The sequence below is a fragment of the Eleutherodactylus coqui genome, chromosome 1 (assembly GCF_035609145.1).
Source record: "Eleutherodactylus coqui strain aEleCoq1 chromosome 1, aEleCoq1.hap1, whole genome shotgun sequence".
Taxonomy (NCBI): domain Eukaryota; kingdom Metazoa; phylum Chordata; class Amphibia; order Anura; family Eleutherodactylidae; genus Eleutherodactylus; species Eleutherodactylus coqui.
The window spans coordinates 138,835,336-138,860,555 of NC_089837.1; the positions used below are offsets into that span (position 1 = coordinate 138,835,336).

The following is a 25,220-nucleotide window of genomic DNA, read 5'->3' on the forward strand; positions in this document are numbered from 1 at the left end:
TGGTCATAAATAAAATTAAAAGGTTGTTGGCCGTATCGAAGCTTTAGTGAACGGCCTCACATTCCAGGTACGATTTCCACCATACCTCTTTTGCCCATGCTGGCTTCTCGGCTGGGTTCAGTCCCTCCTTGTAATGATATAGGGGCTTCTTATCAGTTGGCCTCTGCTCCTGTTGCCGTTGTTGCTGCTGCTGTTGCTGTTGCTGCTGCTGTAGAGATACTAAGTAGTCTCGCTCTTGTTGCAGTTGCCTTTGTAATCTTTCTGCTTGCCTTTGTTCTTCTAGCTGTTTGCGCTTATACTCCTATCGGAAACGCAACAAAGTAAGATAAGTTACACATGGGTCTACAATAATGTAGAATATAACGGAGTGTCCAGCTGAGATGAGTGACATTTGTAGAAAGTGAGCAAACATTCGGGGTAACAAAAACGTGTAGGTGATGAAAGTATCATGAAATCATGGAAGGCAGCTCAAACTTTCAGGCAATTCAAGCAACAAAAACCTAATATTCTGACTGATTTCATGAAGGCTTGGCAGTAAAACCAGCAGAAGGATCCATGCATTCCAGTCATAGGTGATGGGTTCCAGCTTTTGAACTTATCTACCGATATCACCCTAATGCCCTGACTGATTAGCATCTCGTTAAATGATGATGTAGGAATATCCCTTTAATTCTCACGTTTTTTGCTACAGAATTAAAGATTTGTCAAGTAGCTTGTAATTAATAACTCAAACAATAATACAGTGTTTCCCCAAAAATAAGACCCTGTCTGATATTAATTTTTGCCTCAAAAGAGGCACAGTGTTTTATTTTTGGCGGGTGTCTTATCATACTTACCTAGCAGCCGGCGTTCGGCTCCCTTGCGCTGGTCTCCGTCGCTGCTGCAGGCTTCTGTGTCCTGCTGCACACCGACAGAGCAGATCTTCCTGGTAGCAGGGCTTGAATACCCCACCTATAGCAATCTAATGCTCTGATTAGTTAATCGAGCGCCACATCAGCCAATTAGAGACGGCACTCATTGGCTAATGTGGCGCTTGATTAACCAATCAGGGAATTAGCTTGCTGGACGCAGGGTATTCAGGCTCTGCTACCAGGAAGAACTGCTCTGTTGGCGTGCAGGAGGACATGGAAGCCTGCAGAAGCGATGGAGGCCAGCGGGAGGGACCTAATTGCCAGCTGCTAGTTGAGTATTGTTTGTTTTATTTTTAAATGTAGTGTAGCTAGGGCTTTTTTTTGGGGGGGGGGGGGGGCCCATATTTTAAGCCCGCCCTGAAAATTAGGGTAGGGCTTATTATCGGGGAAAACTGGTAGGACTATACAAGTTCTATTAGATATTATTATTAGTGAATACTCTTATCCAGTAATATTTAGATTTTTTTGCGGTTACAGCAAGTGAAATATTGTATATTGGGAAAAAAAGACAACAACCCCAAAATGGAGAGTTAAGAAAACATGTATTTGAAAAGAATAGTCTGACTGTAAAGATATTGCTTGTCTATCCTCTATTACCAATAGCAGAAAGAAATAAAAAATGATACTGAAGACACAAATAGAATGTCAACAGATATCACAAACCTCTCTAAATCTGGCCATACACATTATGTATCCACTGACTACTGTCTGGGGTCAGCCCAAATGTCTACAGACATTTATTGTAGGAGAAAAGAAGGGGGTTAACCAAAATGGACATTAAAGAGGTTGTCTTTGTCGCACCAAAAAGGTAATGCCTAAATTAATAACTACAGGCTGACTAGCTGATCTCAGGAAAAAGGTTCCTTTCATGAAAGAGTGGCAGTCAGACATAAGTACATCTCCATTCATGCCAATGGACCTGACCTAGACAAATTTCAAGTGCTCTGCTATCTCCGGCAATCTCCTTAAAATTAATGGAGCAGCAGCACACATGCTCAACCTCTGCTTATTCACAGAGGGTCCTTTGGAACCCGTGTTCTCCAGACCGGTGTGGGTTCCCATAGGTTAGACCTTCACTGACCAGTTAGTTACCCCCTATTAAATATGAAGAGGATATAACTTTACTTGGTGGGACAAACCCTTTAGGGCTCATGTCCACGGGCAAAATATGATTTAAGATCCGCAGCGGATCTCCCGCACGCGGATCCGCATCCCATAGGGATGCATTGACCACCCGCGGGTAGATAAATACCCGCGGATCGTCAATAAAAGGGATTTAAAAAAAAATGGAGCATGGAAAAATCCGGACCATGCTCCATTTTCGTGCGGGTCTCCCGCGGGGACGGCTCCCGCGGGCTTCTATTGAAGCCTATGGAAGCCGTCCGGATCCGCGGGAGACCTAAAATAGGAATTTAAAGTATTTACCATCCGGCGCGGGCGGGGAAGGTCAGCTGTTCCTCACGGCCGCATCTTCCTTGCTTCGGCTCGGCGGATGTGCCCGGCGCATGCGCGCGGCACGTCGGCGACGTGCCGCCGGCGTCAGGAATTCATCCGCCGGCCGAAAATGAAGATCCGGCCGTGAGGAACAGCTGATCTTCTCCGCCCGCGCCGGATGGTAAATACTTTTAAATTCTTATTTTCAGCGCTCATGTCCGCGGGGCAGGAGGGACCCGCTGCAGATTCTACATGTAGAATCTGCAGCGGATCTGATTTTCCCCGTGGACATGAGGCCTTAAACTATCCAATTCTTCTTTTCGATCTTTACCAGAAAGTCAGCAGTTGGACAGAAGGGCAGCTGACTTATATGTCAAGTATAAATAATGTGCTGGTAATTTCTGTTTTTAATGCTTTTGCCCTTTTTATTTTAAGAACTTTAAAAGCTTCCGTGAGGGACAGCCATATTGGAGGAACACACTTCCTATAGTGTATGAGTCTGTGTTTTGTGGGTGCTCAAATTATTACATACACAGAAATGCCAGGTTATTATAAACTCCAGGAAGTGATGAAGTATATATAGTCCAATCCCTGGAGGAGAGGCATGCAGAGTATCTATTTAGTGTAGCATCCTGTCTTATCTAGATCAGCAGTATGATAACGCCATTACTCTCTCTCTCACCTTCTGATGATAATGAGATGACTCTGATGATTGGTACAATCTATACAGCAAAACAAATAAAGTGAACCCCAGAAAAAAAAGGTATCAGAGTACCGTGACTGCACTAATCTGGATAGTCAAATGAAAAATTACTCAAAATGAATAAAACCTCATTATGGGTCTGTTCCATTACAAAACAGGACGGGATAGTGCAAAACCAAACAGACTGCATTCTAGTCAATGGATGCCATTTGGTTCAGTCATATGACTTTTAGGCATTAGGTGCCATTTTCCTGTGCCATAACAAAGGAGCAAAATGGAACCCAAAAGCATGGATAGGAACAAGCCCTTAAATAAAAATATTTTATTTTTTGATGATGCAATCCCTTTAACCATGTTTTATTTGAAATGCTAAGTACATGCATGAAGGTTTAGAGATTTCAACTTCCATTTACTACTTCAAACTGCATTTTCTGATTGCATGTTGAAATTGTGTTTAGCTAGAGCATGAAGCAGTCCTGTTGCACAAGTACATCATTACTGTCAATTAATATGTGCAGTTTCCGCAACATCTTCTGTGGCAATATTGCAAATAATGAGAATGGGATGATAACTACAGATACAGAAACATGCAAATGTCATGCGATATGTCATGAGGGTGGTACGATTGACAAACACTTCCTGCCATGCACACACACCATGGAGTGGACATGCTAGAGCGGGGCACACGTTCATTACCAGAAGCAGAGCTTGTTCCTGCAGTAATTGCTGCTGCAAGATTTCTAATTGCCTCTGCTCTTCCTCTAGCTGTCGCCTGATGTACTCCTGGCAGGGGCAGTATCCAAGAGAGAAAGAAGTGAGAAAGCTAGAGATTAGGGAAATCGGATATAGGATACCATATAAACAGAAATAATACAGGTTAGTAAGAGAGTAGAGAGTGACCCAAATAAAGCAAGACAGAAATTTTAGGTACCTTGACTTGAGTCTCACAACTAGACACAGCTGTAGGACCCTGAAGCCTCCTATATTTATTAATTAGGTTGTGTCTTAATAGGGATTATTAGAATTAATATTTTTTAATTCCTGCTATGTGCCTAAAAAAAAAAGTATGGTCACCTCTTCCAGGTCTCCGCAGCTGGAGGGCACATCCTCCAGCCTGGACACTGTGCTTACAGGGTGCAGTCAGCCTGTGTATGGGACATCATAGTAAGCTGCAGTCAATCACGGACTTCGGCGTGCCAGCTCTGAAGTTTGTGGTTGGCAGCAACAGGCTGTGACGTCCCATAAGCAGGCTGACTGCGGCCTGCCAACACAGGTCCGGCGCGGAGAACAGAGACTTTGTGCTAGAGCTGCGGGGAGCCAAGACAGGTAAGGAAATGATCTTCTATTACTTATGCATGGGGAGCAGGAATTAAAAAAATAACTTGGACAATCCCTTTAAACTTTTTTCCATGATACTCCTTACATCCTGATACAATATCTACAGCAGATATATAAGGTCTATATTGCTTTCCACATTTGCGTCTGGTTTCACATCACAATTTGTGAATTAAGCGCTGGTCCAAAACAGAACCTGGACAGCACCATAAGGGAGAATGTTTGAGATGGCGACCACTTAGGTCTCCATCCCATACGGTTTCCATCCTTGTCTGTCTTTTAAACTGGATAGAAAAGAGTTGTCTTTGGCACTTCTCTATCAAGTGTACAAGACTAACAGGGCAAAAACTGTGAAATTGAGACCAAAGGTTCCACACTGGATCCCGTCCCCATTCAGTTTTCTGCATTGAGGAAGGAACCAGCACTACTTTCACAAAACATAATGTGAATGAGAGGGAGGTCAGTGCTGGTAAGTTGCAGGACCTGTGAGCTGGGGGCGGAGCTACAGTGCTGGTCCATAAACAAGCTCTATGCATGCTGGGAGTTGTAGGTAACAGTTTGTTGCTGTGTTTACTGTGGAAGTGATGCAGATAAACACGGATCGGCTGATCAGTGGCTGCATGGGAGGAAGAAGAGGGTCCAGAGCGACAGATAAAAGGCACAGGCTGCTGCTACTAAGCTGTAACTCCTAGATTTTAGCATTTTCAGAATTTCCATTTTGTGCCCAGAAAATCCCTTTAATTCTTTCTGGTGGGAATGAAGAAAATGCAGCAATTCCCAATGTTTTTTTTTTTTAAAGTTTGCACCATTCACTGTGCGGCATGCCGTGTTATCATTATTATGCAGATCAATTAAATTACAGCAATACTAAATTCATAGTTTATGTTTTATTACTTTGCACAATGAAACGCTTAAAAATTTATGTTGCCATATTCTGAGAGCTGAAACACTTATTTTTTTTATCACATAGCTATATGAGGGCTTTTATTATTGTGGGGCATGCCGTAGCTTTTATTGCCATTTTGCAGTGCATAAGACTTTTTATTCCATTATTTGGAAGCAAGACCACAAAAAAAAAACAGCAAATCTAGCAGCTTTTTAAACTTGTTTTTGTTTGTTTTTGCAGCGTTCATCATGTGGGATAAATAATGCATTACTTCTATAGTCGCTGTGGATACAGCTATGCTGCTTGTGTGCACTTTTTTTTTTACTGATTTCTATTTTTTATATAACAAAACATAATTTTAATAGAAAAAGTTTCTTATTTTATTTTTTTGCTTAAATATTTTTAAACACATTTTTTTATACATTTTTTGCAGTCCCCGTACAAGATGGAATACTTCTGTATTGCAGTGTATTATGTCTGTCAAATCAAGACTGACAAGCTTCTCGTTAGCCTAATAAGAGTGCAGTTATGGCAAACTTGGGGTCTTTTAGTAAGTCCACAGCTGTCATGGCAACCCATCGGCACTTTATGATTCCTTTGTGTAGGCGCCCATGGAGATGACAATTCCACTGCCCAAGTTCTCAAACGCCACGGTCGTTTAGTGGTTAAACAGCTAGGATCTGAGTTACTGAAAGCTTCTTTGACTACCTGGTGTACACTGTGCACAGCATGCATTGGTAGTCTAAGACACTGCATATTGCCAGCACTGCTAACATCCGCAGCAATGGTCCATTGAAGCAGGTGTAGTGTCTAATGGCCCTTTTACAAGGAACGTCACCGCTAAAGTCGTTAGCGCTCGTGTAGAGTACACAGGCAGAGTATACGTGTAAATGGGCCATTAAACTAATGATGCATACTAATTCATAGTGTACATCATGTCTCCAGAGAAGCTGGTCTGTCCAGGCCCAGAGGGTCACTTTAATAAAAGTACGCAGATGATAAACTCGCCCACAAGTCTTGCCTACCTACAAGACCTTCTACATGTTCTTTTAGTAATCTTGTAATTTCAGGGGTCAGTGTTTAGTCAAGGGGGCACATTTAACATGGTTTGTCTCCTGTAGACAGCTGTCTTTCTGAAGCCATTCACAGCCAGAAATAAAGACTGTGAGAAGAGGGGGTTAACCTGCTGATCTCCTGTGACAGCATTTCTTAAGTTTTAATTGCATGATGTAACAAAATCTACCGCTGACTGGTGATCTTAAATGACACAAAATATTCACACGGGACGGATCCGCTGCGGAATTTCCACAGGGCAGTTGATACACATCCTGAAATGCGCAATATATAAATTTACTGTTTGTTTTACGGATTTTGTGGAATTTTTCTCAGCTAATCGTGCGTTTTTTCCGGGTAAATTTTTAGTGCGATCTTGATTTCCGTTTGTTTCCTTTACTCAACTGCGTCATTGGAGGAACAATGCAAATTTACATGCGGATCCACACCAAAACCTGTAATGCAACTAACCTTCATGGAAACACTTGGGAATTTGGCTTTTATATTAACTCTATTTTACATTCTGCTGCGTAAACATGCAAAAAAGTCGCTTAGAAGGCATTTTTGCTTCAACATTAAAATACGTTCCTCAAGCACATTTATGCAGTGGCCAAAAAACCCACAAAAGACACATTTATTTAGCTGGGATCTCAAAACGCTGCACATTGTACATTGGAAACTCCCCATTGGACATCCTGCAGCATATTCATCCAGTGTGAACATAGCCTTAACCCTTTCCAATCCACTGTCTGACGTCTAAAGACATTATGATTTAAGGCTCTACAGCTCTGAAGTTGGAAGACATTCGTTGGGGTTCTCTTACTGTATATTGCCAGCCTCTCTGCTGTTGGAGACTATCCAACGAGTCACCTCATGCAATACTGGCTTTAGCCAGCAGATAGCGCCGTTGTATAATGGCAGAAAAAGAGTAAGCCCCTTAGGAAAACCAGGATACAAATTGGATTGGAAAGGGTTAATGTATAATTTGACTTCTAATATATTAAGTTACACAACCTAATAAAACACATAGTTGAACTACTACTGTATGCATGAATGTAGCATAGCAGCTCCTGCATACCGTGCCAACGACAGCAGCTGCCCCTTCAGTTTATCATTTGTGAACAGACTATCCAAATTTGGAAAATTGGAACTTTTCTACAGTCCGTCATAAAGCATTTTAGTACTCAAATAATAATGTATCCAATAAAGACATAAAACCTTCTCATGTTCGGCTCTTCTTCGTTCCTCCTCTCTGCGCATTTGCTCCTCATAACGCCGACGCTGGTCTCTTTCCTGCTGTTTTCTCATCTCTTTTTCTCGCCTCTGTTGCTAAAACAAAGAAGTAAAATGTAGAACTATATCGGTTCACATTTCAGTGCACATTCTGAGATAGTGTCGTAGCTCGCAGTACAATGTGGTTATTATGGTGTGCTAATATACAAAGTAGATTTACCTAAAATACATCTCTGCTCCGAACTCTAAGAGAAAGAGTCCGTACCGAGCCGCTGCCCATGGATGTAAAGGCACAGATACTTCCAGAAAATATATGCTTAAAGCCACAAGCTTCATCTCTAGTGAACCCAAAGTTACTACAGGCAGGGATATGTTGCTGGAAAGCTGGAATGCCATTTTAAAGCCTTGCAGGAATATGTTAAGGAAGACAAAAAGGGGCTTTTATCCTAGAGCCAACTTAACGGACTTAATAGGAGTCTGGTAAAGCTGGGTTTACATACGTTTTCACACTAGAGCAGGACACAACTGATGTCATTTTGGTGTTCTCTTATTCCTGGACCAGCGTTCATAGATTGCATGCAGCATTTTTCTGTCTAAGTTCTTAAGTCAATCACAGAACATTCCGTATCAAAACTGATGTACTGGATGCCTTGAAGTGTCCCACAGACATCTATGGTATCAGTATATATCGTGTTTCCCTGAAAACAAGACCCTGTCTTATATTAATTTTTGCCCCAAAAGAGGCACTAGGTCTTATTTTTTGGGGATGTCTTATTATACTTATCTAGGTCCACAGGCTTTCTGCAGTCCTTAGCCTCCCACAGAAGAAGGCTTTCTGGTTACAGAATTGATAAATCCTGCCTCCAGGAAGCGATGGCTCCATTGGCTGAGAAGCTTCCGAACCAATCAATGCAGCGCTGGATGAACCAATAACAGCCATCGCGTTGGTTTATCGAGCGCTGCATTGATTGGTTTTTGATCACAGCTCAGCCAATCAGAGCCATCACTTCCTGGAAGCAGGATTTATGAATCCCGCAAGCAGGAAGCGATATTCTGTAGGCAGCTGAGAGGGCGGCAGGAAACCTGCTGGAGCTCCAGGGAACAGCGAGAGGGATGCGAACTGAGCCTGCTAGGTAATATATTGGTTTTGGTTTTATGTAATGCAGCTAAGGATTATTTTCGAGGTAGGGCTTATATTTCAAGCCTCCCCGAAAATCCTGAGAAATCGGGGTAGGGCTTATTTTTGGGATAGGTCTTTTTTTTAGGGAAACAAGGTTTATATACATATACACACACACACATATATATATATATATATATATATATATATATATATATATATATATATATATATATATATAAGAACATGGCCTTAAGTATTTCCAAAGCATAAATTAGTTCTTGTGGACCAAAAAAAAAAAACGAGCGAAAGCTGTTAGGTGAGATCAATGACACGATGACAGGAGGCAAGCAAGTTGATAGCAAAGTAACAACTTTTCAGCTTAGGCTGTGTATATTCACATTTGTGTATGAGCCTCCGATGCAGATACAGTACCAAATCCCAGGCAAAATGGAAACATGCTGGTTTCCATTTGAATAGTGTCTTTGGATATGCAATTGATGAAAACCATGGATATCTACTTAAATGTATTGTAAACCTATCCTTAACTACTTTTTTCCAAACTCCTATGTTAGAAGGATTAATTAAGTCTATGTAGGCAATGACACTCTGCAAATGGCCGATTTGCCATTCAGAAGACTAAAGTAATAGGTGACAACCCCTATGTGAGCTGTAATCACTACCTACCCGCCGTTATCATGTTGGGAAACACAGAAAGAACAAAAGGTGATCAATAAACAGCTGAATAGAATTTCAAAGAATAATTAATCAAGGGAATTATTTCATATATTATATAAATGTTTTGTGATATCACCCATAGATGCTACAAATAAGTACAACTCTATGCATGCAGATGAAAGACTAAAAAAGCCCATATTGTAGGAAAATTTGAATATTCTTGAATATAGCCACAAAGGCTTAACAGAACTTTAATAGATCATTCAGCTACAAACAATCAGAAACAAAGAAAACAAAAAAGTCTTTACTTCAAAGCGTCCTTCTGAATATGTAGCAGGAGAAGCTGTAGTATGTCATGTGTCAGATGCGGCATTATGCAAGATTGGTGCATTTCGGTGAATGTGCCACAGGGGGGCAGTGGTGTGTAAAATAACGACAAGCGAGCGCATGTGGTGTGCTTTAGGATTAACGTCACATGCAATGAGGCCATGCTCCAAATCAATCTTTAATTACTAGAACTCATCAAGTACGTACAATAAGAAATCTATACTAGAAGGAGGAGTGCAGATTAGCACGTTTATAGACAGTCGTGATAGAGAAGTCTTATTTATATATGAAAGGCTAATTAGAGTAACCTCCTAATTACGTTACACTTGACTCTTAACAGTAAATTATTTACTCCAGTCCATTGTGACTTACATTTTATAAACTGTAAGGTCTTTAAAATTACATACACATGATCCCATGGGAGGGCAAAAATATGTTGTGATTAATTTGCACTTAGAACGAATTCCAGAGCAGGACAGGAAGGCACAGATAGCATGTGATTAATAGCTTATAGATAAATACCAAAAAGGGATGAGCAGAACAGTAAATACCCAATTAGTCCAGTGACAAGGGATGTAAAAGTTTTATGGTCTCTAAATTGATGTTAGGGGATCACCAGGCCAGCGTGTTACGTCTGTTCTAGTTTTCTCATAACTCACATTCTCCGCTGATGCAAAAAAAAAAAAAACTCCACAAGATTTATTCAGTTTTTGATAGTACATATGAAAAGTTATTGAACTTAAAGGCAATTTCAAGCCCCAACGTCACAGAAGAATTTGGGAATACAAGTTTATAGCCATCTTTGATACTATCGAAAACAGAATAAATCTTGAAGTTTTTTTGCATCAGTGGAGAATATGAGTTATGAGAAACATAGAACAGACGTAACACGCTGGCCTGGTGACCCCCAACAAAAATTTAGAGGCCACAAAACTTTTACATTCTTTGTCACTGGACTAATTAGGTATTCACTGTTCTGCTCATTCCTGTCTGGTATTTATCTAAGTGCTATTAATCACATCAGGTCTGTTCCTTCTTATCCTGTTCTGGAATTGTGCCCTTTCATGTGCCCTTCTAGGTGCTCTTCTCAATGAGAAATGATACTCTTCCCAACCCACCTCATAGGCCTCTCGCTAGCTAATCCAGAAAGCTGCTGAACACTGATAAGAGGCAACCACCCCGAAACAGCTGTCTGTTTATGGTTTCTGGCTTTGGCTTACAATTACTAGTTATTGTTACAAGCCTTGTTTAAAGAGTCTAATATTAACTTGCAGGAATGCTGCCTTCAACTAGCTGGTGCTGAAGAGGTTGTTCCATCTGCCCATTTGCTGTAGTCTATTGCACATATAGCTCCTACACATAAGTTAAGGTGGCCATATACATTAGATCTTCAAGCAAGTGGACCACATGTATTAAAAAAAAAAGCGAACAAGCAGCGCCACATTGGGTAAATAACGTCTGGTGGGCTGCACATCACCAACCTCCCCAGATGACAAAGGCTCACATTTAGGTGCTGCTCTATAAGCACAACACTATTGCAACACTCTGATCAGTTGATGCTGATTTCTTGAAAATCATTGCCAGAGTGATCACCTCCTTGGATTGTAGGTGCCAACATCATCCGAGGGAAAGAGAAACTGAATATGTAGAAACAGTTTCATGTGAAGGTGCAGATTTCAATGTAAAGTAGAAGTCTTTATTTAGGAATCTCCATAAAATGTGTTTTGGGAACAAAAGGTCCCATTAGTCATACAAACTACGCCTACTGCCAGAGTGGTACCAAACAGCTCTGTCAGTTTAAATGGACTGGAAGTATCCATAGTCAGTATGGTTGTTACTTGAAAAATGGGACCCTTTTTCCTAAAATGTGGTGTTTTATAGATATTCCTGAGTAAAGAATTCTACTTGTCTAAGTAAAGTAAAAAAGAGGCATAAGAAGAATAGAACTCTACTACTGCCAGCCCCTCCCCAGCCTTAAGTATATGCATCCGCGTCTCTCCGATTGTACTAAACTGTACATCACGTGTATCTCTAAAGTTGAACTTTACTATTTAGGATTATTGTATGTGAAGTTGAACTTCTGATATGTCACAAACAGATCACTGAGGGCCTGAGTGCCAAGAAACCCAATGACCCCTGAATTGAAGGTCACTGTCGAGTATCTTCAAGGAATAGGCCATCTAAGGCATATACTGCTAGAAGCGCATACAGAGGCAGTCCAGTGGATGAAAGACAACGACTTTAACTCTCAAGAGTCAATAAATTCACTGTCTCTCATCCATCAGACTGCTATGTTTGTGTTCCCTACAGTACGCGCCATTGATGTCCTTCCTATCACTTGGTGTTACCCAACAGCGATCTCCATTCTTCTGCTTGTCTAGTACCCGAAACGGAGGGCCTTTTGACAGCAACAGCTTTGTCTGATAAGTGCGTACTAGTGTTGTGCCAACCTGGCACAACCTCCTAAAGTGAGCCTAGATTATGATAACTTCCTGCTTATTGCTGAGACTTATTTACCCCGTGAGCGCCACAGTGCCTCATTTCTCTCTTTACATGCCACTCAGCTATACTGAAGGATCACTTTGCTGAGGACAAGTATAAGTCATAAACGGGAATACAAGCCCGTACAAACCAGCACAGCCCCCTTTGTCTTACTAAACAATAAATGAGGTGCAGATTTAGGCTATGGCTAAACGGAGGCTTTTGCTACATGTCACACTGCCTTTATTGCAAGCAGTATGGAATAACAGTCACAATAAGTCCAAACCTACTAGACTTCTGGTGACTGTCATTGTCACTTGTGATGTCGCAATACAACCACATTCATTTACATTCTATGCGATGCAGGCAGATTCACACTGCCATCTTTGGCTGCATGCTATATGTCACAGCCAAAGTCACCATGTAGCCAATGCCTAAATGTCCCAGCAAATTATGTGCAATTGTGCAATTCTAGATTAGTGGTGAATGTGAGAAGAAGTTTACTGCAAATAATCATGATTGCTCAGAAATTCAATTCATGATCTCCTTATACTCTATTCATACAAGGTAATTTGCCATTGAATCCGCATCAAACCCTTGGTCATAAATTGTACAATTCACTGTATTGGAAATCCGCTCTATAATCTATATGGTGCAAAATTTTTTTTGTACAAGCAGAAAGAAAGAGAATATCAGTGATGTGTCCCTTTTTGAAGTTTTCTTAAAAACTAGTTCAAATATAATCAATGTGCACAGACTCTGCTTTCCCTGTACTCAGTAGTAGCCTACAACCTATGTGCTTTGTGCTTCCTTTCTCACGTAATGTTCTGACATTTGGCTGACTTTTCTCCTTACTGTTTACAAGATTTTTAATGTAACATATAAATGGCGTTACTGTACAATGTTAGTGCCGGATGTTTTAATCATTTGTGCAATCATTTCCTATACTGTCACAGTCTGCCCATTACTAGTAGAAGGATTTGGGTGATGGACATAAAACTCAGCAGAATTCAGAGATTGATTGGGATAAACATGTCATATCCTAATAACTATTCATTCACCATACAAAGCAATTCACAATTGAACAGAATTGATATGGCTGTATATGTATGTTTTGGAAAGCCCCGATTAACTTATGTATTTTATTAATTCTCTACAGAGCATACGTGTTATGGCCTACGGTCATGACCGATGACGTCTTCCAACGCCCCCCGCTGTGTCTCATGGATGGTGTCAGGTGGCGCATGCTCTCTGCTCACATCCTGGCTGTCACTGCTGCCAGCAGGGTGCACACGTGCTTCTGGTCTGCCAATAAAGGACCAACGTGTGTACCCAGACTTCCAGTTCCCAGCTAAACCGGATATCTTCTACTCTATTTAAGGAGCTATATAGTAAAAATCGCGGATCTTCAGGTACAGCAGCCCTTAGATCAAGTCCAAAGTCAAATTGGTTCAGAGGCACAGCAGATACACGTCCACTGCTGTGGCAATTGAAACTTTCTGATGCCCCTGTACTGAAAACATAAAAGTTTATGTGGTCTGTAATGTGTAATGTGGTAAATTTGGCTCAGGTCCCTCACTGCTGGTCATCAGTCCCCACCGATCCACTGTTTAGAGTCTTCCACAATGAAGTATGTCATATAATACCAGCCAGGTAACATATGGTCCATATACACCAGTATCGAAGGACTAGTAATTATTTCGCCACACAGCTCTGCTACATGGTACATCCATTATGATCCCCACACATCACACACACAGCTCTACTACATGCATCCTGATTCACACACATCACACACAGCTGTGGTACACCCATGCTGATTTCCAGACATAACCAGCTCAGCAGACTCCTGGTGATCAGCCCCTGGTCATGTGATCAATGACTCCACCCACACGTGATCACATGACGGTGACGCCATAAAAGGTCCTGGTGGCTGTTGTCGGCTTATGCAGTATACAGTACTTTCTATCAAACTGCAAAATGGCTTCTCCCATAGCAGTGACGTCAATGCAGGCCCTTCAGCCCACCGGATCTCTGTGGTGGTGGTAGGTTGGTGTCTTCTGTCAGCACCGCTGAGTTGTGTCTGAGATAATAACGGCTTAGTTGTATTCTCATTTTGTTATTTTTGCCCTCCCCTTCCAAGAGTCCTAACTGTGTTGTTCTTCTGACAGTCAGGCTCTGTGTTTTATATATATTGTAGGACCTGTGATGACGTCACCAGGTGCAGAGCATGCGAAGCACCCACACACATACATACATATAAAAAGCAAGTGGTTTGACAAGCGTGAAAGGTGTAGAACAACAAGTGTCTCATGCCGAGATGCATGTCGCTTTATATAATATATATATTATACATGACTGCAGCACTATTGTGACAGGGCCACAATTCAACAAATGAAGTGAGTCAGTCTGAAGCTAAAACATACAAATTTGTTAGATTACCTAATGTTTTTATAATAAAAAAAACGGCATTCATTAGCAAAATAGCCTTGAAGTGTTGCAAATCTACAATCTCTAGCATGTTCTGCAGCCACTGGTTGTCCGGGAATGCTGGTAGTTGTAGTTTTGCAGCACGTTGAAATCCACAGTTTTGATGCTGCTGAAGATTGTTTGTTTCAGTGCACAGTTGTTTTTTCAAATAGTAGGGGATATTTTCGCCAAAGAATCTCACATTTCCTATAAAATTATACTGTAAAAACGGGACAAGTAGGCGAACTGGAAACATCGTTACCTGGTCTCAAATTCAGCCCCTGATATGAAGTACTGTAGACTCCACGCAGCTGTGACGCTCTAACAAGAGGACTTTGTTGTATAGAATCGGGTTGTTTTCCCAAGTTGAGTGGATTCTGTTAAGTGTTGGCTTCTTGGAGGGGCTAGGTGTTTCAATAATCCATAGTTTTGTGAAGAGCAACATATTTGTCCGATGCCCAAGAGGAAGCCATTGGATATAATAATTTTGTTGTTCTCATCTTCCGTGTCAATCGTTAATTTCTAATATCAGCAGATTAGCAGAGTGCCTATGGGGAAGGCACAGCACGTTCTTGTAAGTAATGGCGTCTCAGACACTTGGGTCTACCTTGGGTGTAATATTGGCCTGGTTGATACATTTGCGTCCCGATTCCCTTAAAAGCATCTTTTACTACTTGGCTTTTCTAGTCTACAATGTCACAGTTCTGGCATTTTTCAGACATGTTCTGTATTTTACCAGAATATTGCAGCAGCCACATAGGAGTACCTGTAAGGTCGTATTTATATGGGCGATAGCAAGTCGTGCCAGACACTTTTAGACGGGACTCGCATCACACAGAACATGGACACCCCAGCCGTATACTGTGTGATGGGTGGGATATTGCACATTTGCATGTACTATTCTCACGCGAGAATTGCACAAAAATAGGACAAATTTTCTGCCCTGCAGCATCATTATGAGTGAAAAATCGCTCGCGTAAATACACCTATTGCAAATAATAGGTTTTATTTTTGTGCGGCTCACAATGCACACATCTTGCGCTATAAAATCGGCTGTGTAAATATGGTTTTATACAGATGTAGCAACGTGTAACCTCATACTGATAACTCACTGCAACAAGTCATTTTATCTTAACGCAACAAAGGTCATTGAAAAGCTATTGAAAATCCAAGAGAAAAAGTTTAGTGCTACGGTTTATTTAATGTCTTAAGCATCAAGTTAAACTTTGCCATATCTGTAACCCACTGATTAAGCAATGCTACCAGCCATTTGGACCTTTTTTAGTCATACTGAGTGGTTTATTTGGAACTTATGTGTTGCCTTCAGGATGTTATAATTTCTCTTCTGCAGTTACCATCAACTCCTCTTTTTTTAATCTATATTTCTCCCTGCGTCAATTCGCCCTCTTCTTCAACAAATCTCCTTCATCACCTACAGCCTCACTGCCTTTTCTGTTGCCACCATTCATCCAACCTCTTCCTGAGGTTACATGGTCAACTTCTCTTGCAGATTTCTTGCCAAAACCCAATTCTCCTTCTGTGCTTGGGTCATTCAAACCTGTGGAAAAGTCATCACTCAAAGTGCTCCAGCGTCATAGGGATGATATGCATTTTATGCATCAACGACAGAAAACTACAATAGAGCATTTGATGTCAAGTACCATTGGAAGGAAAACCTCTCTCGCAAGGCACCAGGCCCTGAAACAGGAAAGCAGCCCCAAACCATGATGTCTTCTTCACTATGCTTCAAAGCTGGAATACAGATTTGGTGTTGGTGCGCAGTGCTCTTTTCCTTCAAACGTAGCACTGTGCATTTGTCAAGTAACACACTTGTAATATCTGTCATTTCCCACTAAACATTGTGGAAGATTCAGGTGGTCAGGCAAACTTGAGACGGGTCACCAAGTTTCTTTTTTGGACAGCGTCAGCTTTCTTCGTGGTGTCCTTCCATGTACACTATTCTTATTCAGTTTTTTTCTAATAGTGGACACATGAACAGACTCGGTTGCAGTTTGCAGAGTCTTCTGCATGTCTTTTGCTGTTACTCTTGGGTTCTTTCTCATCATCTTCATCATTGCAGACTGTGCCCTTGGAGTGACTTTAACAGGTCACCCACTCATGCAGAGAGTAGCAATAGTCGAGAATTTTTTCTTTTTATAGATAATGTGTCCAACCTTGGACTGATGTACACCCAGATCTTTAGAAATGCTTTTGTAGTCTTTTCCAGCTTCATACATCTCTATAACATGTTTTCTGAAAGTTGTTTTCATCGAGGCATGGTTCATACTAACTAACCTTTCTTGAGAAGAATAGATTTGTCAGTAACCAGGCTTTGTGTGCCTTTATTTAATGGCCAAAGCACCACATCCAATTTCCTCTCCTTAGCTAAAGCACTTTTTGCCAACTAGCTCTTGGAGAGGTCATTAACAGAAGGGATCATTTGCTTTTTCTCCCTACACTGTGGGTGTTTACTCAACATGCTCGATATAAGACATGAATGATACAACCATTTTGTGTCTTATTAGTTTGCTTAGATTGCGTTTATCTGTATCTCTGACCTGATACAAAATTGCAGCTTATTTTATTAGTAATCAATGCAGAAATTCAGGCAATTCCAAAAGGATCACTTACTTTTCTTTTACTGATCACATTTACACTAAGACATGGAGTACATAACACAAATGGTACTAGACAACACTCCTGCATTTGTAAAGTAATCACCCTCTCCACTTCCTGTTGATGGGCAGCAGCGATGCTTCGATGCTTCGCCTGAGTGCTTATCAGAAAGGACATCTTGTCAAGCATGTGCCGAGAAGCAACTCCAGCCCCCACTGCTTCCTGTGTTTAGCATAGCCAATTGCCAGTAGAGGGACATAAAGTAGGTACATAATGCTGCAGTGATAGATAATGCTTTGAAAATAACCAGCACATAATGGAGTCTGTTCATCATTCAGCGGCTACAAAAGATGCAATCTGCAAGCCTTTGTTTCAGAAAGCACATATTTAACTTCTGTGCGCTGCAGTTCTTTATGTCAGCCACTTTATTTTTAGGTGAGTGGTTTTTTTTGAGCCTTGGACTATTGAAGTTTTGCAGCCTATATTTTGTATGGCAATTTGTGAAGCACAGTGGGAACAGTTCATTCATAGGCAGTGCTGCTTTCTGAGCGACATCAGTGCCTTAAATTACTGGTTTATCACAATAACAGAGCTAGATGCTTTGTATGTTCAGTAACTTACATATGAACTATTTATAAGCTTGGCGCACTAAAAGCTTTACTTTTAAACTGCTGATATCAAGAAGAAAACTAGGTTTTTTTTTCACTTGGTACACGTCATGTTGTTAAAGGCCCATTTAGATGCAACGATTATCGCTCAAAAGCACTCTTTTGGGCGATAATCATTGTGTGCATTTATACGGCAAGATGATCGCTCAAAATTCGCTCAAACGGCAGTTTGAGTGACAGTTTTGAGCGTTAACTTTACATAGGTGTGTAAATGAAGGCTCATGCTGTATGCAGAAGACAAGCGGGACCGCCATCTTCTGCATACAGCTGTTTTCTTCTCGAAGCGCTCAGCTGATATACAGCTGAGCGCTCCGAGCGGGGTATGCAGGAGACAGCTGGACCGCTTGTTTTCTGCACACTCCTGCTGTGTTCACAGAGCACTCAGCTGTTATACAGCTGAGCACTCTGAGCTGGGTATGCAGAAGAAAAGCAGGGCGCTTGTCTTCTGTATACAGCTGTTGCCTTCTCGGAGCATTCAGCTGGTATACAGCTGAGTGCTCCGAGGGGGTATGCAGAAGACAGCTGGACCAATTGTCTTCTGTATACTACTCCTGCTGTGTTCTCTGAGCGGGATACCAGCTGAAACAATAGTATCAGCGGTATCCCGCTGAGAACTCAGCAAGCGGCACTGATAAGGCTCATCATTGTCCTTCAGCCAGCTGAACTGGAACTGGATCAACACAAACATTTCCGAACTGGATTAACACAAACATTTCCAAACTGGATCAACACAAACATTTCCATCTCATCAGTGTTTCAAATTCAAAACAATCAGCAACTCCAAAATGGTTGTAGGTATTGAAAAAAATACTACACCAATCAACTTCTGATGTACCCTATGACTACCTTTGCATCGAGGTTTCTTCGGCTAAATACAAGATGGTTGCCACCAAGATGGTCAACAGGCATCATCATAGTGCCAAGAAGCCATTTAAGTGGTCTATAAAGTTTTAAATCACTCTGTATATCATAAAAATAAAAATGGTATATCAGAGGTCCTATAGGGGTTGTCACTAAGTTTTTTACATGGTAAATGTTCCTGCAGTAGTTGTGTACCATTAGATCACTATATCATTGTCTAACTAGCCTAGGAGTTCAAAAGGCTTCAATGCAAAATCTGTAACTCAGACCCCCATCATTTTGGGCCCTGATGACTATAACCATAACATCCCAAGTAACTAGGAAAATAATAAAATGTATTATTTCCAGACATATTTATGGTAATAGTACAAAAGTATTTTAAACCAACAATTTTAAAGCCGCTTTTCTCACACGATTTTGCAGCAATGCGACAGTGCTACAAAATCTTATGCATGTAGAGCCCATGCTTTCCTATTGGTTTTTCCACACGAGTGATATTTTGTAGCCTGCTACATTGCGCGGCTACAAAAACACAGCATGCTCTATACAGCCGCAATTTGCAATTTTTTTTTGTAGCCCATGTTTCCCTATGGAGCCTTCCTATGTGTTGCATTGCACAAAAACCCTATTTTTGTGCAATGTTATGCAACTTTTACAGTAGGAAATCCTACTGTAAAAGCCCTAAACTAAGCCATAGCTGGATAAAAAAGGAATACATCACCTCTTAAGTGCTGTCATCTCCCTGCGTATCTCCCCGACTGTTGCTTGAAGTTCTCCTGCAGAGCTTCCTGGTCAGGACTTTAAAAATGCCCGCCTCCAGGAAGCTCTGCCTCTGATTGGTTTCCGAGCGTGCGGCTTAGCCAATCAGAGTCAGCGAGCGAGGAACCAATCGCAGCCTTTCATTGAATGGCTGTGATTGGTTCACCATGCCAGAAAGAATGCTCTTTTAGAAAAGTTTCTTCTCAGTCTAGCTGCACAGTCCAATGGAATATGATTTACTCCAATGGTAAAAGAAAAAAATTAAAAAAAAGGGTGTTAGCATATGCAGGGTCTAGCAAAAGTAATTATGTAACTTACAAATGTATTAATTCCTATAGTTAAGAAGCTGATTAGCTTGATTCCAAAGAAAGCAAAATGTATCTTTATGTGCTGCATGAGTTAACTTTTCCATGAACATGTATATAGTTAAAAAGCATCAAAGTAAAATGTAACCTGGAAGGACCAATGAGGAATTCTAAATGGATGGCATTTAGGAGCTGTGTGCACTAGTACAGCACTACTACCAAAGAGCCGAATGAAGAGGGTGCTGGGTGTTGGCTCCCCGCCAATTGGCTACTGATGACCTATTCTGAGGCTGAGTCATCATTAGTTTAAACTGAGAAACCCCTTTAAATACATGTGCTCTTTTCTCTACGAAACACTCATTTTCAGGGACAGAACGTGTACCTCCTCTAAGCGTCGTCTTTGTTCTTTCTGCTCTTCAATGCGTTTTTGCCTCTCAGCCAGAAGCTGTCTTTTGTGTTCTTCATTCTCTCGTTGTTGCTGTTCCAGTTGCTGACGTCTTAGGGCTTCTGAACGCTCCTTGTTAGCCAACTGCAGCCTCAAAAAATCCCGTCTTAGGGTGGACTCTCCAGGAAGATTTAAAATGGAGCTGAACACGGAGGGAAAAAACTATTAATAGGAGTTTAAAAAAAGCATAATGTATATAGGACATACGGAGATGGCACACCTCTTTGGCAGAGCAAGAATTCTTCTTGCAAAAAGTTAATAAAAAGGTATTTGGTGAAAAAAAAAAAAGTATTTCAATGTGGATTGAAAGGAGGGTAACCTGTAAGGAACCCCAACACATATGTATAACAGATTTCCTACATGTTCATCTTAAGGAAAGTAGTGATGAGCAATGGCAGGTGAGACGAAGTGTGCCTTAGATTCTCCAGCTGGGGAATCCACGTTGGGGAATCATTTCTGCAAAGTGGTGTACAGTAGAGATGAGCAAACATGCTCATTTAGGACAATTACTCGATCGAGCATTGCTTTTTTCGAGTAACTGCCTACTTGGGCGAAAAAGATTCGGGGGGCGCCAGGGTGGAGCGGGGGTAGCAGGGAGGATCTCTCTCTCTTACCCCTCCCCCCCCCCCACCGCAACCCCCCGCTCACCCTCGGCTCCCCCCGAATCTTTTCCCCCCGATCAGTTACTCGAAAAAAGCGATGCTCGATCGAGTATTTGCTCTAAACGAGCACGTTCGCTCATCTCTAGTGTACAGTCTCCATACAAGAGATCCTTTTACACAAACAGAACAATAAAATATATGTAGATTATGTATTTAATAGATTTAAAATGTTTTTTTTCACTTTCCAAAACTGTCGATTCCAGAACCTCATCAGAGGAACAAAGACAAGCATAAAGCTAATGATTATAGTAGTCTCCGCTGCATTCGGGACAATGATGGAAGTCCGAGAGGGAAAGGAAGACCTCCTCCCTCCACCATAACCTTTCAGAAATCAAATTTGTGCTTGCAGAAAAAAGTAGAACAACCCTGAAAGGTCAGATCCATACATACAATTATTAGGTTTACAAAAAAAAACAACAGTTATTAGTCATTGAAGCATGACAAATTGAATAAGCTTAAGCAGATAAGCATTTTTAAAGGGGTATTTTGGAGACTGCGCAATATTTTCAATATTTCCCTAACCTTTATACTTATTGCCATTATTTCAAACATTTATCTAAATCATCAAACTGAACTTCAGTACCAATTTTTGCCAACCTGCGCCCCCGCTGATTTCTAGCCAGCTTCAGATATTCACAATGTTATTTAAAAAGGTCGCTGGGCAGTATAAAAACTACATCTCCCCCAATGCCTCAATGTGTGCCTTCACAGTGTTGCCATTACAGAATTTGAGGGCATTGAGAACGCCTAACCAGTAAAATATTGGAGCACACAGGTCCAACCAATGGTTACCAATGGAGAACTAAGCGGTAAAGTAATATCTCTGCAGCTTTGTAAACCAAGTTGTTATATTATATTGCTAAATTACACGTTATCACCTTATAAAGCAGATAACACTCATTCTAAGGAATTCCCTTTAAGGAATAAATTACCTTGGTTCCCCTGAATCATTATCCTCCTCCTCTTCTTCACTTCCGCTATACTCGTATTCTGTTTCATCTGCAAATATAAAGTTTCCGTTCACATTATTGGAATGCAGCATTCAGTAGACATTTAATAAGAATTGCTACAGAGAAAACCTAATAAACACACATACACAGAAAGAGCTCAGAATTTTACAGAATTTTGGCTAACACCGAGTAGCCAGCTCAATGTAGACAGAAATGTACGAACACACAGGAAACCATAAATGTAATTTGTTACTTAAGTCATTGTGTGATATAAACTGATTAGAAATGGAGAACTGACTGTATCAAGAATTTTGGACAATGACACTTGACACCTGAGATACTTCTGTAACAAGTCCCTACGTAATCTCATTACTCTTACTATGTCAAGCTAGATAAAACTGCATTGACAAGTCATGAACATGACTAATCTCCTCACCTTTCTCGCCTCTTTTTTTCTTTGTCCGATCAATGTGGTCCTTGAGTTGAATTCGAACTTGTCTCTCATTTGGTTGGTCTCTTATGAATGGATGCTTCATAAGCTGCTCTGTTGTGGGTCTTTGGCTATGGTTCTTTACAAGACAGCTCTCAATAAAGGACTGGAATTTTTTAGACCTGAAAACAAAGATAAAAAGTTGAACGAAATACAAACTTAGGGTACGTTCGCACCTGCGTAAGGCTTTCAGGAGCAATTCCGTTTCTCTGTTATATTTTTGGAGCAGAAAAACGTAATAAAAACGAAAACAAATATTTGTGTTTCTTCCCATCGATTTCAGTTTGCTTCCCTTCTGTTACGTTTCCGTTTTGTTTTTTTTAACCCGTTCCAATCCAATTTGTATCCTGGTTTTCCTAGGGGGCTTACTCTTTTCCTGCCGTTATACAATGGCGATATATACTGGCTAAAGCCAGTACTGCATGTGGTGGCCCGACAGCAGAGAGGCTGGCAATATACAGTAAGAGAACCCCGACAGACATCTTCCAACATCAGAGCTGTACAGCCTTCAATGATAATGTCTTCAGGAGGTCAGACAGTGGATTGGAAAGGGTTAAAGCAACAAATAGCGCAGTCTGCAACGGTATTTGTTCCAGTAAAAAAAGGGCAGGACACACAAGATAAATCTCACCTTGGTATTGTCATGGTCTTACCCGCAGAGTATCTGAATCTGAGGAAAGGCATACATTACGATAGACTGTGCCCATTTCCATATTGCAATCTCTAAACTTATAGCTGTATTGGTGGAAAGTATATTATGGGGCTATTTAATTTAAATGGCTTTACAGTTAAATCCAGCCAATAACGTGAAACATTTTTTAAAAATTTACACTCATTAAAAAATGTTTATACACAATTCACAGAAACTAAGCATTATGGCTACCCTATAATTGGTTATTCATATATAAGAGATCTGAACCTAACGAAACATTTTTCACGTCTTGTCACAACGGGGAACAAGATAGACCCACCTTTAAATACATAGTTATAATGGAAAATGTTCATTTAACATCTATCAATATTATGGGCAGATATGCACATCTGTATGGATGGGAATCTCTATGCTTGTTTATAATCTACTTTATTTTCATCAATAAAATATTTGTAATTCCCGCAGAATTTCCGCCCGTGCCCGCTGCCATAGGGTTGCATTAGAAAATCCTAGGCAGATGGCCACGATTTGTCCATGTGAAATCACACGCGGAAAACAAATCATGGCGTGCTCTATTTCTGTGCGGGTCTCGGCTCTCCAGTCTACCACTAAGGCTGGAGACTATATCTGTGTCCTTGTTTGTTATTTTTCTTAGGGGATGGGGAATTTTTCCTAGCCTTGGCGAGATTGTTCACTAGGGCTTTGGATGTCTGAGCTTCAACTGGCCAGTTTTCCACCCAGTCAGACAGGGACAGCATAGTGGAGAGTATTCTAAACTACTAATTTGAGTATTTTTGTAACACTCTTATTTTTGAATGCTTTACTTTATTTCAGCTACTCCATACTACTCTCCTTTTTTACAGTTGTTCTGGAGGTTCACAAGTGTCGCTTTTCATTTTTAGACAACCAGTACTCCAAACATCCTCCTTTTGATCCATTAAATGTTGTAACCAAATCTGAACCCTTTAGCGAGCCGACTTGCTGGTCCAACTCACTGAACCCAATATCCATGTTGAGTTTGAACCAGAAATTCGATTCACCACTCAAACCTTTTCCTTATCTCCATTTGGAGTTGGCTTCTCAGACTAGGGGTTAAACAGCTCTAGGTCGTGTTATATGCTGACCCCACACTTTTGTCGGTATACCCAGTCCTGAATATTCCTAAACAAAGGGGGTTATCTAGCAGACCTCCAATGCCTATATTTAAGCATTGCAACACCTCACAGCTATGATGAGTTGTGCAGTCTCTATATACGATTGCTGAGTAATATCCTCCCACATTGCCGATCTTTTACCCGGCAGGGAGGTTACTCACGATTTTGCAGTTTTAGAGAGGTGGAGACATATATATTGATCACCTCTTTTACGTTGCCAGAAACAAGTTCACACTGGCACCGTAGTCATTATTACATAGGTGCAAGGGGAGAGTTCTGTAGGCTATTGTCAGCACCTTTATTGTAGGTGCTCAAGATAGAACATAGCCTACCGCTAGTTCATGTGCACGTGGGTGATGCAATTTTCTTGCATCATCCTCACTTGATACATGTGTGTTTGTCTTTTGCTACTGGTCCTAAAAAAACATATTTAAAGTTTTTAAATTGCATTTAATAAAGGTTATATTTTAAAGGAGTCCTCTCCCGTGACACCAAAATGTCACTCCCGGCGCGCCGGCTCTGCTCTGCGCATGTGCCGGCTGGACGGCAGCTGGCACATCAGAGAGCCAGAGCCGCGGTAGCAGGTGAGAGCCGCACTGGTCCCTGCAGGGGCGCGGGTCGGGTCCCGCTGCAAGAATTCTCGAAGCGGGATCCGACCCGGCCGTCTGCAGGCGGCCTAAAGAAAATAAAAAAAGTTTATATCTCCAGATTCTCCAGGACTAATGTGAGAATAGCGCCACCTACTGTTTCTATTTTGTATCCACCTCAGTAAAGGTTCCAAGGTGGTCGCACAGACTCAGTCTTGCCTCTCTGCTCCACTGGGTATACGGAGGGATCCCTTGTGCGGTGAGCAGTCGCTTCTGAAGTTGCTGCATCTTTTCTGCTCACCAGAGATGATGCTGAGCAACTGCAGTTAATCCATCTAACTCACTTATCACTGGCTCAGCAACTCCTATGACAGGCAGAGAAGCTGGAGAAACAGCCACAACTACCTTAAAATTTCCTTTGTCAATTCTTTCTCTAAGGTG

At 41.2% G+C, this 25,220-nt stretch overlaps 1 protein-coding gene across 14 annotated transcripts in view; it reads right to left on the reverse strand.

Moving 5' to 3' along the window:
* The window catches only part of TNIK (TRAF2 and NCK interacting kinase), a 254,044-nt gene that overhangs the window by 79,168 nt on the left and 149,656 nt on the right, over nt 1-25,220 (reverse strand). For 8 of the 14 annotated variants that reach the window (XM_066601158.1, XM_066601133.1, XM_066601107.1 and 5 more), the window contains exons 10-15: nt 22,333-22,508; nt 21,879-21,945; nt 20,222-20,426; nt 7,541-7,651; nt 3,745-3,831; nt 86-301 (exon numbers count right to left, since the gene is read on the reverse strand). In XM_066601158.1, the coding sequence (XP_066457255.1) occupies nt 86-301; nt 3,745-3,831; nt 7,541-7,651; nt 20,222-20,426; nt 21,879-21,945; nt 22,333-22,508 (862 nt within the window). The remainder of the gene's footprint in view (nt 1-85; nt 302-3,744; nt 3,832-7,540; nt 7,652-20,221; nt 20,427-21,878; nt 21,946-22,332; nt 22,509-25,220) is intronic. The other 6 variants (XM_066601142.1, XM_066601223.1, XM_066601193.1 and 3 more) reach the window with 3 other exon arrangements.